Below are 16045 nucleotides of genomic sequence, written 5' to 3' on the forward strand. Positions count from 1 at the left end.
AGATAAGCACAAAGCAAGTTTAGTGCCCACAGGAATACAACTCTTCTCTAGGAAGCAGAAGGCCTATGTCACTCATGTGCTACAGGAAATTGTTCAGTTGGGTATTAAGGACACCATGAAAATGTGGCAAGAGAGATGGAAAAATAGAAGAAATTGTGAAACTGAGTTCAAAGCCTACAGTAGTTAATTCGCTAATCTAATGATGGTATTTATGATATATTATTATTTTCTTAGCAGCCTCATCCTGCTGCTCATTTTTCTAATATGGACCAGGGTGGAAAACACTGCTTTCTGGAAATGGAATTGTTTCATTCCAGATAAGCACAAAGCAAGTTTAGTGCCCACAGGAATACAACTCTTCCCTAGGAAGCAGAAGGCCTATGTCACTCATGTGCTACAGGAAATTGTTCAGTTGGGTATTAAGGACACCATGAAAATGTGGCAAGAGAGATGGAAAAATAGAAGAAATTGTGAAACTGAGTTCAAAGCCTACAGTAGTTAATTCGCTAATCTAATGATGGTATTTATGATATATTATTATTTTCTTAGCAGCCTCATCCTGCTGCTCATTTTTCTAATGTGGAATCCTGACAAAGAGGACAATTATTCCATAAGGTTTTGGCAGCTATGAGTGGAACAGTACTGAACCTCCTGGGCTGTTAGAAACCTTCAACTACCCAGGATCCCTTGAAGAAATGGGCTGCGGTTGACTAATAATTTCCATATCAGTACGAAGCACTGTGTCCAGCTGGCTTGTAAACAGATAGGCAAGGTGCTTCCAATTAGTGCTGTGCAATAATGTGTCATCTTGTGTACATTTTACAGGGAGCCAGAAAATGTTGCCTCCTCTACAGGAATGACCCGGGGCCTATATCTACAGTGTGCCATGTCTTTGGGATACAAGAACAGGTGTCTGAACTCTCTGAGCAGGACAAATCACTCTAAAGTTGGATGAGTAGATCTCTTCACCTCTCTAAAGTGAGGAACGGGAATCTTTCCCCCATTATAGAATGTTCCAGTACACTAAGACCTAACATTCTCTCACCGAACCTATGCTGTTCTCTCTAATTAAAAGCTCCCTGGGCTTTTCTTGGCTTCTTTCCCTTGTTTAGCTAAGCTGGCATTCCATAAACTGATAAAATCAATGTATCGAAATATATTTTTGCTTGAATTGAAACAATTACTAGGGTTCTGAAGGTGCAGCAGAAATAGACCCTCTGTAGTCCCTGACAAGTGCCTGCTCTATCAAATGCTTCCTTTTTGTATCCGTATTATCTAAAGAAACTGGAGCCAATTGATGCTTTTGCTCTGTTAAATTCTCATCAATGCAAAAGCAAGAAATATGCTGATTTCCTTAGAGTCTCGTGCGTGCGTAAGGAGACAGAGAACCCCAGGAGAGCACGCAGCGCAGTACCCACCCGACAGCCAGTCCATACTAACCAAACCACCCGTGATATGATAAAATGTGCAGATGAGCTGAAGTCATTGCTTGGGGCTGATATTCAACAACTGAGTTTTGCTTCTAAAATGCTTTTCTTAGGTAGCACCTAACAGACAGCAATTTGAGCCTCACGGCTCCCTGACAGCCCTGAACAGTTTGCCCAGGGGGGAGTGTGTCTGCAATGAAGTGGACATGCAGAGGCTGGTGGGCCTAGGGCAACACAGGATGCTGAGAGAGGGCTCCAGCGGCCAGCTCCACGTGCCCCAGGCCCAACGGAGCAAGCATCCCGAGTGTCCTCCACTGGAAGACAATGGTTCCAGCTGTCACCTTGGCGAGCATCCTTCCCCAGTGTCAAGAGTGGACAGGACAGCTGGGCACACATGGTCCCTGGCATCCCCACTCTCATCTGGACACCCACACATGGTGGCCTCACTGTCCTTGGCATAGGACAACTGCGTGGGATAAGCTGCCCCAGTGCACACCAAGTCTGCGAGAATCAGCTCCTCTGCTGCGGACGTTCCTGTTTCTCTGAACGCCGCTGACACTAAGCTGCTTACTTCTGAGGATTCCTCCCTTCCTGCCCCTTCTGGGACAGATGCTAACGAGGAAACACTCTTTCTTTCTCCCAGATGTCAAACTGCATGTAACCGGCTGAGCTGGGAGAGGCACTGACAACTTCAGGCTGGACATCCATGGCCTGATACAGGCACAGGACTTGAGAGAGACATTATTTAGAGACTCCAGCTGCTGTGTTTAGAATGAGGCTGGAAAGGTTCTGGATGTCAGAAGCTTGCAACACTTGTGTGACTCAAGGCTCCACAGGGGACAGATGTGTCCAGCTATTTCGTGGTGTCTTCAGGTTGTGCCTTCGCCTGCAAGTGGGGACAAGGCCAGGCCTGCAGCTGCCACAGGGTCCTTTTACACACCCCTGCACACCCTGGCCAAGGGCTCCCTGGGTGAACGGGCTGCTAGGATCAAGGGGGGGGGGAGCGAGACGGAGGCAGCGGTCGCCCACCTGCTCTGGTGGTCACCTTCAGCAGGTAGCCGTCCAGGTCGATGCGGAAGTGCGGTGCGTGGCAGGGCAGCGCGACCCGCGAGCCATTCCAGCGCACACTGAGATGCTGCTGCAGGCTGAGGGCACTGCCACCCAGCTCCAGCTGCACCGCCCGGGTCCAGGAGAAGGAGCGAGTGCGCCGCGCGTCGTTCCTCACCAGCACCTGGAAGGCCGCGGCAGGCGACGAGCAGTCCTTGGTCAAGACGTACTGACACGTCCCCTGGAAGTTAAATGTCCGCCCGTCAAAGGTGTTGTAGTGGGGGTCTCCGAACACCGTGCAAACGCCAGGCTCTGCAGGACAGAGAGACAAGAGCAGGGTCACACATCAGGAAGGGGTTGCAGAGCAATCAAGGGTCCCTGCAAGGAACCTGCCAGGGTCACACACCACGGGAAGGGTCAGGGAGCAAGCAGGGGTCCCTTCAAGAAACCTGCCAGGGTCACACAAAAGGAAGGAGTCGCAGAGCAATCAGGGGTCCCTGCAAGAAACCTGCTGGGGTCACACACGACGGGAGGGGGCAGAGAACAATCAGGGATCCCTGCAAGAAACCTGCCAGTGGCACCTGCCAGGTGAGGGGGTGGGGTGGGCCTGGCAGAGATGCACCAAGAGAATTCAACTTGAAAAAAAAAAAAACAACACTGTGGTTTCTTAAAAAGATTCTGCCAAATCTCATTTAATTCTCCTATAATATATCTAGTGCTATTATACTTAGAAGTTGTCATAACAACTCTGAATTTTTAGAGCATCTCTATTTTGTAGCCTGGATGCAGTTCTGTGATCTTCACATAAGGGATGAAGCGTTGATCTAACATAACTAAGAACTGGTCTTACGTCATAACCTACAGAATCAAGAACAAAAAAGTACACGAATAAATAAATAATGGCAGCCACGTAAATGACAACACACCGAAACATGGGTATTATTTCCATTAAACTAATTCAAAAAATTTAGGTATTCTAGGTATCACTCATGGTCTTTAATAAAATGATTATATTCAACACCCATATATTTACTCAGGACAAAAAAAATAGAATTGCCAAACAGATACATGTTTAACAGTGTTAGAAAACAAATTACTGACAAAGCTAATAGTCACAGATCGTTTTTACATGTTTTGCAGAAACACAAGTTTCCTATATCTTGATCTACATACAAAATCTAAAGTTAGATAAAAAAAAAATCACAAAACTCGTCATTTATTACATTTAAGAAATTCCAATGAATTCATCACCCCGAAATAACATGAATTCAAATATTCATAAGACTAAAGTAAAGTTTTACACTTTGAGGCATCTGAAAGATTTTTTATAGGAAATTAAATATTGTTTCTTTGTTAAAACCAAACTTAGCATTGGTTTGTTTCCCATGCAGAGATATTTTATCTGCTTTCTAAAGGAGGCACAAACAATCAGGAAATAAGGAATTCATTTAGAAAAATTAGCCCAAATGATGAAAGAACTGTAATAAAAAAGCAATTTCCACTCAACACCAGAATAGCCAGGTCAAGAATATGAGGCTGTCATGTAAGTAGCTGCTCTTAATATCTAAGGGAAGGATTGAGGTAAGACAGAGGAGGGACGAGCCCGCTGATCTGATAGGACCCACGGGACCCGCTGCAAACACTTGCTTTTTATTTCTAAAGTGTTTGGAGAGTAATATTTTGTTATGATACATTATGTCATTTCATATGTCAATTTCATATGACTCCATAAAAATCACAGGTGTTTGGAATCAATAAATTAATTACTTGTTCTAAATTAGTTTTTCTGGTCAATATTTGATAGAGACTCAAAAAAAGAGAGAAATAGTTTTTGGCGTGCAGGGTAGTTTCAATGAACAAGTACTTTAAAGAATCTATGAATGGCACTCCTTGGGGACTGCTGTCTTCGGGGTGGAAGGAGGTGGGAGAGCAGCTTGGAAAGCTCAGCAGTGACATTTGAACCCGCCCTCCATTTCTGTTTCCGTCTTATTCTTCTCTTGGTCATTTTTCCTTATGATCCTGATTTTACCGTGTTTGTTGTTTCACGTAGTTCCCAGCCCCCACTTTCCTAATTCCGTATCTCCCCAATTCTGTATGTCCCCACCTGTCCGACCTCTCCATGTGTATTTTCCAGGCCTTTCTCTGTATGATTACTTTCAAAATGGTCCTATCACACATTTTGCTCACATTCTGACAAACGAAATCTCTCCCTAGTATGAAAATGTTGCCTTTTGGTTGACAGGGAGCAAGGCAGTTCTTTGGGACACCCAAAATAGCATCAGGAGAATGACAGCTCAAAATTAATACTACCATGTGCCACAAAAGGACTAAATATTACCCTGACCATCAGATGCACCAAATTCCAGAGAAGGGCTTTTTCAGGTTCTTAACTCTACCTACTCAGCAAGACAATCCAGAATCAGTCAAGGCATTTGAGCTGTCGAGCTTGTAACAGATGGACCTCAGCTTGGAAAGACCAAGGTACCACCAAAGGGGCTGAAGTTACACTCCCGAGGACATCGCCTCTCAGAGGACAGCAGGCACGGGGAATGCCTACACCTGCTGCCCACACTCTGCTGTGGCAATCTCCTGCACCAGGAACAGCCCACTGCCCCTTCTGAAGTCCTGACAACATCTGCATCAAACTGATCATTAATAAACACAGGAACAGCTAACATTGGTCAAGGATTCACTACATCCCCTCGTACTCCTTTCCACGCCTACTGGTGATCACGTATACACCGTCAGAAAATGGATATTTAGTTGGTGTTCTAACATTAAACAAATAGCTAAGACTTTGAGTAGACTCATAAAATGAACTATTGTCTAGGCATTAAAAAGTTTGTGAATAATGATCATGACTAAGGAAATGCTTATGACATGTTAAGTGGAGAATAAGAAACAAAATTCTATGTACAGAATTATCTTAACTATGTTAAAATGAATACACACACACACACACACACAAAATTGTAAACAGTGGTTATTTCTTGGTGGCAGAACGCTGAGTGACCCTATTTTTCTTTTTTCTTTACGCTTTTCTGATTTTGTTTTGTTTTTAAGAGCCAAAACCGGGGTACTGGTGGATAAAGCCAATTATGTGACAAAGCAAATCCTCAAAGAAGCAACAGAAAATCTACTGCCTAGAGTTGCCCAGGGGAAGCCGGAGCTGACTCACAGCTGGGCAGGAAGCATGAGGAACATCTAGGGAGACCCCAGGCAAAGCAGATCATGTGTGAACAGGGATGTCAGGAAAGATATTTTTCAAGAGGCCCTAACTTGTAGAAGGGAAGGGTTTGGAAATCAGGATGATTTTTCTCTTTGACAGCAATACAGAACAGGCCAAGTAAATTTCATGACTATGAAGATGCCTGAGAATTATGTGCTGCATTTGGGGACATTTGTATCATGAGCTAAAGTAATTCTGAAACCTTGGCCCTTGTTCTTGGTACCTCAAGGTCCCTATGCCAGATCCTGCAGGAGCAGCTAATACATGTGCTGGAGAGTGTCTGAAAGTGAGAACCTCAGGGTTACAAAAATCTGCCTAACTGAAAAAGGAAAAGGCTAGAGAACACTTAGGGGATGAGAACGGACTTTGCACCCTCATACGATTTGATTCCAGCAGACCCAGCGAAGCAAGTTGCTGTCCAAGACGTCCAGATGTCCGGTCACACTCTTCTGGAAAGCCTGGCGCCATAGTTAGGGGGAAGGTGGGAGGAGACCTATAAACAGACCATCCTGAAACTAACTTTGTTTGAATGTGCATAAGTCAGAGAAGGGAGAGAAAAATGCCAGTTTACCACTGGTGGCACATTCTTTCATAGTCTTGTAATCAAATCATTATATCTTATTTTTGTTTGGGTTTGTTTTCAGTTTATGTATACCAGTGCATAGGCATAGCAGGGAAAGATCAGAAGTATATGAACTCAAATATTAAGAGTGTGCATTTTTTAATCTCTTAGGTAATGGAATTATGTATGACATTTCTCTTCCCGTTTCTTGTTTACGTGTACTTACATTATTATTTACACTTACATTTCATCGTTTACAATGACTATGTATACTTTTGGAATAAGAATATTTGCTTTCAAAAGGTAAAAATCCTGAGTGAAAATACATGCTTCGATGTTCTGTACAGTAATGAGGCTGCTGAGAGAACTAAGTGTCATGCTGCCTCTGAAAACACAGTTCCAGTGCTTTTCTCTTAACCACATCAGGTATGTTTGTTTATTCTAAAGAAATGCCTTTCTTCTGAGAGCAACGATTATTCGCAAAACATCTGTCAAAGAAAATTAAGGGAAAATTATACGATCCCTGGTTATAAAGAAGAAAATAAGAGAAACTGAGTAGACTCTAACTCCCCTCCCCGCAAACACAACAAAACAAAACCAGAGAAGCAAAAGGAAGGAAAAACAGGGTCACGCATCATTCTGCCACCAAGAAATAACCACTGTTTACAATCCTGGGCGTGTGCGCGTGTTTATTTTAACACAGCTAACATAATACTGTACATGAAATTTTATTTCCTATTTTTCACTTAACATGTCATAAAATTTCCCCAGTCATTAAAATTGCTTTGAAAACACAGAAAGGAGTGTTTTGTCCTCGGTGCATTCCTTCTGCAAAGAGAAAAGTCTCTCCAACGTGTCACACCACACCGTGACACAGATCAGTACATTTTCAGAGGGTTCTAACCATGAGGAAGCCAATCAGATTTTTAAAAACATGGCTTCAAATCTTTCCCAGCACAAATTGTAGGGAAACGTGCCCCCTGGGACTTTGGGGTCACTGTGTCATGCAGGGATCATCTTGATGCCAAGTTTGGGTCAAGAATCGGGAGGCTGCGATGAGAAACACTGGCCGTGACTCAAGCCTTTACGCTGTTTGTCCAGGTTCTCCCGCATGGCACTGGAAGCCTCCAAAGGAAAGAGGCTGTGGTGTGACCCAGCAGGACCTGAACCCCTCCATGCAGAAGCCACTGGCCTCGCACAGAGGTGTCAGTGACAGCTGATGCCCCACATGGCTGAGGATCAAGAGATGCTCCATCGGGTGGTACCTGTATTTCTGCAAGATTTTACATCCTTGGCCTCTTAAATTCAGAACTTAATCTAACATTACTGTGTGTATGGAGGTATGGACGGGCCAGGAAGGGGTAAGTGTATCTCTCTCCACTAGCCCGTGGCTCCAAGACCATTGCCTCCCCAACTATGACTTGCAATACAAACTTTACAGCTGATACTACAGCATCCTGTGAACTTGTGAACTAGCTGGGGTCACAGAGCTCTTTGGGAATCTGAAGGAATGTGTAGACACTCTTCCCGCAAATGCACATAAGTGTATCTTCTCAAAAGTAGAGGTGCATAGACATCCTGTCCCAAGGCTGATCCATGCCCTTGTAGGAGTCTGTGAAGCTCAGATGAAGAACACCTATCTAGAAGTTCATTATAAACTATATTATATGGTTCTCTTATTTAATGTGTTCCTATTTCATCTCCCTAACTACACTACAAGTTCCTGAGCTTAGGGTATGTATCAGCTTTTTATCCATGTCCTCTAGAACACCTTCCAGAATGCTGAAAATTTACCAAGTGTTAATGCAAACCTGTTATAGAAGATGAATTGTTGCCACTCTCACTATCCAAGTTTTTTTTTTTTTTTTTTTTTTTTTTTTTTTTTTTTTTACTGACCGGTAATGGGATCGCAACCCTCAGTGTCGCGCCCGTACCGGGGACCAGCAACGGGATCGCAATCCTTGGTGTTGCGCCTGCACCACGCTCAGCCAGTGAGCGGGAACCGGTCTCCACATGGGATCTGAACCCTCGGCGGGAGCGCCGCCTTGCTCCCAAGTGGCGCACTCTCCAGTGCGCCACCGGGCCAGCCCATTATCCAAGTTCTAAACTTAAAATATTTCCTCTTTTTAAACCAGAAGTTTTTATTTATCAAGTAAGAGAGCTGAGTGCCTGAGCTAGACAGTAGGTTTCACATCTCCAAGTCAACCTGGCTTTCCAGCCACCTTAGAGCTTTGCAAACATTGAGCACACTGGTTTGCAGGAAGTCTCGTGCTTGAATCCTGGTCTTGCCACTTCATGACTATAAAATCATGCACAAACTACCGATGTAACCTCAGTTTGCTCACCTATAATAGGGGTCTAAAAACAACTACTTTGCTGGACGGTTAGAAAGATAAAGATAGTATTGTGAAGGTCCCAAGAACATAATGCATGCTCAGAGAATAGTCATTTTTAGTTTTACTATAATAAAAGCTATGCAAATCCAGCAAATAGATATCTACTGCAGACTAACATAGGATTGAATAAGACTATAACAGACATATAAAGTGTAGATTTGTTGAAAAGACAATGTCAGTTGAGTTAGTCTATACAAGACGTATAAAATGGAGATTTGGGGCCTTCTAGGCCAAAGGAAGAATTGTCGGTAAAGTCAGACACACAGGAAAGAAGACAGCTTTCAGAAGAGCAGGGTCCAGTCTGACCCAGGTGGGAAGTTGCTTCAGGAGATGTGAGACACCCTAGTTGTCTAAATAACTTGGCCTGAGATTTACTGCCAGCCTTAGATGTTTAAATGTATTCCAGTGAACCAACATTTCTTAACGTGTTTCCTGTGAAACATCGACCTTGCCTGTTGCTCTGCCAAAATAAGTAGGAATTTTTAAAAAGCTCTGCAGTGCAAATGAGTTTGGGAGGTGCTCTAGCCTCCCTTACCCGCCTGAAAGTTTACCGTGCACACTGACACATAAAGGACTCAGAATTCTGCAGTAAGAAAATACATCTATATTTACTTGATCCAGCACTTCCCTGAAGTATTTAATCATAGGAACTTATTTTGAAAATATTACTCACTACTATGCTCTGCACTAGTGTTTTCTAAAACCAAACTTTGGGAATCTGTGTAAGAGACCAGGGAAGGAAGTTGGTGTAGGTTCTCGTGGAAGCCAAATTTGGGTTCTCACAGAAGTATGCAAAAGGGCTGAAAAAGAAAAGACAGAGGCTAATTGCAGGCAGTAGAATGAGGGTCTAGCTGCCATGGGAAGGGGAAGGAGATTATTTATTAGAAAAACAATACAAAGAGACACTCAACCACCAGACTTGACGACTGATTAGCAACGTGGGAAAGAAATGCCAAAAGTATTAGAAATAACATTAAGGCTCAAAACCTGTGCAGCTGGGACAATGCAGGCGCCAGAATTCAGTCAACAAGTGGGGGCTGGAAACAGCCATGAACCCCTCCATCCAACTCCCAACTCGTAATTTGGTGAACCAAAGTTAGCAACAGTTAATAAAACTCAAATGCAGTATTTTGAAAGAAGAATGTGCTCTCCGAAATGATCAGAAGCTGAGCATCTACCACGTTAGCATCTTGTCAAGAAGTGGTATGTTAAAGATCTCAGAGTTTGGACAAATCTGAAACCAGGATGAGAAACTAACTAAAGAAGGGGTACTGTGGCGGTCGAGCTGTGAGTTTTCAAGATGAAAAGGCAAAAACTAAAAGGAGAACAGATATGCGTATTAAATAGAGACACGGAAGGGCAGAGCAGAGGAGAGAAACAACCATTGAGAGTGGAGAGCACTAACCGGGAAGGGGACCGTGACGGGAGAAAGGATGGCAGCGTTCCTAAATATGGATTCCACGTCAAAGGGAAAGACGTCGCTCAGCTAACCAGCAAAGGTCAGAACCAAACTACTGTAAACCCCAGAGACTGAAGAGGTTAAAGTGATCCCATAAACGCAGGTACGTTTTTAAATGGTGAGCAAATACAACTGCTTGCAGATAAAAGCCCCTCGTCATGTACAAAAGAAAGAAGTTGTCAAACCTTGTACGTATTTGGAAGCAAATCTCCAAAACAAAGATGTAGTCAATAGAGACCACAGAATAGAGCTATATGAACCAGGTATTAGCTGACCTCACGCTGTGTAATTTCTCTGACCCTCAGATCCTTCATTTATAAAATGGAGATAGCGATGGCTTCACTTCACAGAATCACGATGAGCATTAAATGGCAGAGTGCGTGAAGAGCGTGTGTCACAATGCCTGACAATGACCAGCACTCCATAAGTCACTGCTGGCAACAGGAGCAGGTGTGGTGGCAGCAGAGGTAGCAATGTAGCAACTTTTGTTCTTATTTGCTCAAAGATGTGACCTCCAGAGAGGAATAAATCTGCCTCGGCTTTGCACACACTGATGTGCAATTTATTATATGGCATTTTCCACGAGTATAGTTTTCACTTTCACAGTTTGCTCGTTTGTTTTGTCATTTCACTGTATTTTAGGTGTGCCATCACTAAGGAGTTCTGGTCACAAGTACCCTCAGTCAAAACCGGGTCCTTGTGTCTTTCTTCAGATTCAAGACGGCAGCCCTGGCTACAGTGCACCACACATTTAATAATGAATCTACATATCTCTTTATATACGAAATAAATTCTTCCAAAATTAGGCAAGAAGGTAACTTTTAATTGAATGAAGCAAAAATCCAGGGAGGTCATATGATATTACAGAATGAATACTGAGCTAGCAGGTAAAAAACATAAATAAGTGAATAAAAACACTGCACGTCCTCATCCCAGTTCTTCCAGCTAGTCCTACCATGAGCCTCAGTTTCCTCGCCTGGGAAGAGGGAGGCGGACCTGACAGTTAAGGTCTGTTCTCTTACACGATTCCACGATGCTGAGATGGTGATGCATTTGCGCGGCAGAGCAACCTGCCTCCCCCTCACTCCTGGTGGAAATTCTACACAGACTCATTTCAAGCATAAAATATTTTTAATGTATTAATATTGATAAGTAAGAAAATTGGGGGAGCTCTTCACTTGCCCCCAGAAATAGAGCAATCCTAAATTGCCAGGAGGGGAAAAAACCAAACCAACCTGGAGAAATGAGTAGACATGGAAAACCAAGCCAGCCTGATTTGTCAGCGAGCCCGAGCACCCCGACCATCACCGCTCTGCGCCTCCGGTTCTCCTGGGTGGGCGTGGGGGTGTGTGGGGGAGGACGTCGTTAAGTTGGAAACTCCTCTTAACACCCTTCTCCAATCGCAAATTCTTACCAGTCGTAAAGGGCTCCAGACCTTCCCTTCCCCTCTAAAACGCAATGGTCACCAAACTGTACAAAACAGCCAGGCAGCCGAGGGACATAATCCCAGCCCAAGCCCTGGGCCAGCCTGCCTGGTAGGAACACAGCCCCCATCACTACCCTCGGGCATCCCTCCTAACCCCTGAGCCTCAGTTCCCTCAGCTGTGAAACGGAGCTAATAATATTACTTGGCCACAAGTTGGCTGTGAGAGTCAAACGAGATCAAACGAGACAACCACAACAGTGTTTAGACACAGAGCAGATGCTGAATAAACATTAGCTACTGCTGCTGCTGCTGCTGCGTCTCTTCCCACAATCACTGTCTGAGGAGGAGGAGGATGCTGGTGACTGTCAGCTAACCAAACATTAACTTACTGAGTACTACTTTACCCAGAACTAACATCCTGTAGGTCCTGACAACAGGAGAGGAAAGAAAGACGATCCCCAATCACTTTAGTTTTCTCCTTCACTTCTGCACGAATACACAGCAAGAAAATTTAAAGTCACAGTATCCCTAACAACAGAACAGCTATAAAACAGAAAACAACCTGATTTCCTCATATGCCTCCCAGTGCTGCGTCTGCCCACGCGGGATCTCCTAGCCACCGTGTGTGGTACACTCGGGTTTTATTTGCCACCCCGTCTGCTGGCTGGGCCTCAGGAGCGGCGTCAAACCCAAATCCAGATGCTTGAGCAGAAACTTCAGTGGCTGCTGAGCTTAACACCTCCTTGGCAGGGCTAAAGTCAACACCACAAATTCTTATTCTACAAGCATCTTGAGCTCTGGTTTCAAATTTCTTGCTTTCCTGAGTTAAGGACCGACTCTTGGTGTTAAGGGACCTGGAGTTGCTTACAGTCGTGGAGGCCAGAAACCTTGCTCCAATACAGAATTACTAATTTGCAGAGCCTCTGTCAGCGGAGAGTTCTCATAAAGTAGGCCCCGAGATCACTGTTTCGATGTGTTTATCCCAGGGGAATAAATGAAGTTGTGTTCCTCTCTTACAGCTACTCTGCTTAATTGGAGATACCTGGAGACATCCCAGAGGGCTTTAGAAAGATGTACCAAAACCAGCTGGGATGAATGCTGCCAGCTGTGGTGGTGTCAGGCAGCAGGCACACCAAGGCTGTGCACAGCTGGAAACTAACCCGTGGGGGGTTAAAAGTCACCTGGCAGCTGTGAGCCTCCTCACACCCTGAGTTGCTGAAACTGGATATTTCCTGTTACTTGTGGGACGTGTAGTTGAGGTTATTTCAATTAAGTGCACATCTGTGCTCAGTACACCGTACCCTCGGTGTTGTGCAACTGTGAACTTTCGTCTCAGGTTGGGATTCCCACGGCTACATCTGAGGTAGCTACAGGCACAGTTCACTGAATCTATGAGACCTGGGGTTAGGCTGCCTTTGGTCGCCTCTGGTCTTGTAGATGGTTAAGAGATTAGATTCTCTCATGTAATCAGTCTCCCAATCTCAGTCTCTCCTCTTCTGCCTCCCTTTCCACACACATCCCACCCCCCCCCCACACACACACCTCTCTTATCAGTGAAAACTTTGACACAAAATATTATTTACATGTCTGAAAACAGATATTCTGCCAGCACAGGATATATCTGATTCAGACCTCGGTTGGGTGTTTAGTTCAAGATTCCACCTCCTATTTGCCAACACACAGTAAAATAACATTTCACGTACACCAAATGCTCCATGAACAACAGGCGAGTGGCCTCTTGGCACCTAACTCGAGGTCACGTGAGGCTCGGCCCAGCCACACGAGCTTGCTTTAGGCTACAGCCTCATAGTTTGGCAAGAAACAGCACTTGTACGAAAGCTTTATAAAGTTTGTTCAGCTCACTTCAAATATTTTATTTTAAATAAATCATCCAAACTAAATTTAATTCTTTCTAGTTGGAAAGGGAGGAAGAGAAAATGTCCCATATTAGTAAAAGGCAGCCGAGGTTTTCATACTCCCTTCAGGCCAGATTTCAAGAGGGCTTTTGCTTTTCCTATTTTGATAGAATCATCACTGCTCCTCAGACCAACCCTACCAAGACTTCCCTATCAAAGGGAGTGCAACGGTTTTGTGCCTCGGTCATTGCTTGTTACCGACAGGATTGTAACTCACCATTATCACCAGCAATTGCAAAGAGGGGCCTACGAAAATGTCCGAAGACATTTACTTCAAGTTTCCTCTTGGGGGTGAGAGAACTCCCAAACACCCCCAAGACTAACCCAGGAACAAGGAAGAAATCCTATGGGATTTTAGAAACAGACAGCGCCACACCACCACTGCTGGAAATAAATTTTAGAGTATTTGAAGTTCTGCAATCAATCAATTTCATTTATGTATGTATGTATTCTTGCTTCTTTCCAAAAAAAAAAAAAAAAAGGATTAGAAGTAGCTTACAGACATACATACTAAATAATTCAAAACACGTAAGAGTGGACATATGCAATGAAGTCAGAAGTAAGCTTATTACTCAAAAACTGCATGCCTTTAGAGGTAGGCTGCAAATTTACTTCTAGCTTCCTAGCAACAAAGCAAAGATGGCAACTTTTAACAAGATATAATTATGCCTTTGTAACGTTTTTGTAGGGCTAGGGAATTAAAATACAAAAACATATTCAATTAAACCCATAGGCTTCTGGTCTGTCATTTTATACACTAACGGAAAGGCAACCTTTACTCTGCTCCTGCCTCTAATCGGCAGGCACTGAGAGTAAGTATTGTTACTAGTACTGCAGTGTTTATTTCTGCATCCACCCATGCCATTCCCCCTGTTTGGAGTGCCTGTGGTTCTCAACCAGGGTGATTTTGCCCCCCCATCATCTGGAATCATTTTTGGTTGTTGCAAACTTGAGAAGGGGTTGCTACTGACACTTAGTGAGTAGAGGTCAGAAACATTGCTAAACATCCTGCAATACACAGGACAGCCCTCTATAACCAAGAATTATCTAGCTAACTATTGTAATACTGAGGTTGACAACCCTACCATAACATATTGCAGCGTGAGTGTATGCGTATGTGTGTGTGTGTGTGCACATTTGCGTGTATGAGAATTTGTGTTTTAATAAGATATAAATTGGTAGTTTCTCTGGTTCTAGAAAACACTAGCCTTAGTTTGTAGTTTCAGCCTTGGTTTCTCTACTCTAGAAACCCATATATCAGAAGAGCTTTCATAATTGACAGAGGAGGAAAAAATGAGCCCAAAGATTTGCTCTGGATCCTGTATATAATGACAAAGGAATTTCAAAGTAGGAGGTCTTTAGGCCATCGCTAAAGGACATCAGAATAAGCCCACCTGAATGTGTTGTGAAAAGCTGGGCACTGCTTAAAAAATTGGAAGTCATCCCATCTCTAACTCAATCTGAACAAAAAAGACTTGCCAAATAGAATGTGTTTTACAGCAATGATGGAAGAACTGCTGGAGAGCAAGAGAGAGTAAACAGATGGAAAAAACACTAAAGGAAATTGAGAAATAGCCATCTGATGAAATAATTTGGACTTGGACAGAGAGCCACATGCCTGGGCTCCTCCAGCACTGACCTGCTAGCTGCAGGTGCAAAACAGTGGCCTCTGGTGTCCCCAGCTGGGCGCCTCCCCCTTGCCAGCTGCCTCTCTCAGTGACAGAAGCCAGGGGCTCACTCACACATTTAACCCACTACAGGGTTTAGTAGCACCTGTAAGAGCTTGATTCTGTTTTATCAGGCCCATCCTTCTGTTCTTTTGCTTTGCTTTGCTTTGCTTTTTTCTTTCTGATAAGTCGCCAGTCTTCTATATATGGAAAGGCCAGCTCATTATGGATAGACTAATAATAAAACATAGCTTTTCTCTCAACTATCTCAATCACTTTCTTGGATTCTTACAAAATTTGAGAGTTCAAGATTTAGGCTGTTTCTGTACAAGGTTGGCCACGTGTTTTTGTGATGCTGATAAGCAGTGATCCTGCCTAATAACAATGTGATTGGCAGATGTCACATGTCTGTGCTCATGTAAATTGAAAGCATTCACTAGGCAACATTAGGAGTTCCCCTGAGGTCTGTCTGTGCTTGGACTAGAAGATACTTTATAGGGAAATGCAAACATCTCCATTGACCTGGATACAGAGGAAAACTTCGTCAAGGTAGACTCAACTGTGCTCATCCAGAGGGAATTAAGCTGAAAGCAGCCTCTGAACCATCTGTAAACAAAGTTCCCTCGGAAGGTCTCTGGGAGGATGATTAAATGTAATAGTTTATGCACATGTTTCTAAATCAACAGGTGTGTTAATCATAGCTAATTTGTCTTACTGAATTATTCCTGGATTCTACTAAATCATACTTCGTTGGCCTCCATTATTTTATGTACTTCTTTATCTTTAAAGGAAATCTCTTTTATTAAATCTATAGTTTAATTTTTGTTAATTCACCCCCCGCTTTTATTTAGTAGCTCTTTTTCTCTAAAATAGTAATATATGATAGTAGATATACATATATATATATATATATATA

The 16045-nt window shown here is 43.5% G+C and overlaps 1 protein-coding gene across 1 annotated transcript in view; it reads right to left on the reverse strand.

The window, feature by feature from the left end:
* LOC103605334 (BMP-binding endothelial regulator protein-like) overlaps nucleotides 1–16045 on the reverse strand; it is a 39727-nt gene that overhangs the window by 2773 nt on the left and 20909 nt on the right. The window contains exon 7 of the mRNA XM_008589904.1: nucleotides 2457–2786. Coding sequence (XP_008588126.1) covers nucleotides 2457–2786 — 330 coding nt within the window. The remainder of the gene's footprint in view (nucleotides 1–2456; nucleotides 2787–16045) is intronic.

Source organism: Galeopterus variegatus, unplaced genomic scaffold, assembly GCF_000696425.1.
Source record: "Galeopterus variegatus unplaced genomic scaffold, G_variegatus-3.0.2 Scaffold5746, whole genome shotgun sequence".
NCBI classification, from domain to species: Eukaryota; Metazoa; Chordata; class Mammalia; order Dermoptera; family Cynocephalidae; genus Galeopterus; species Galeopterus variegatus.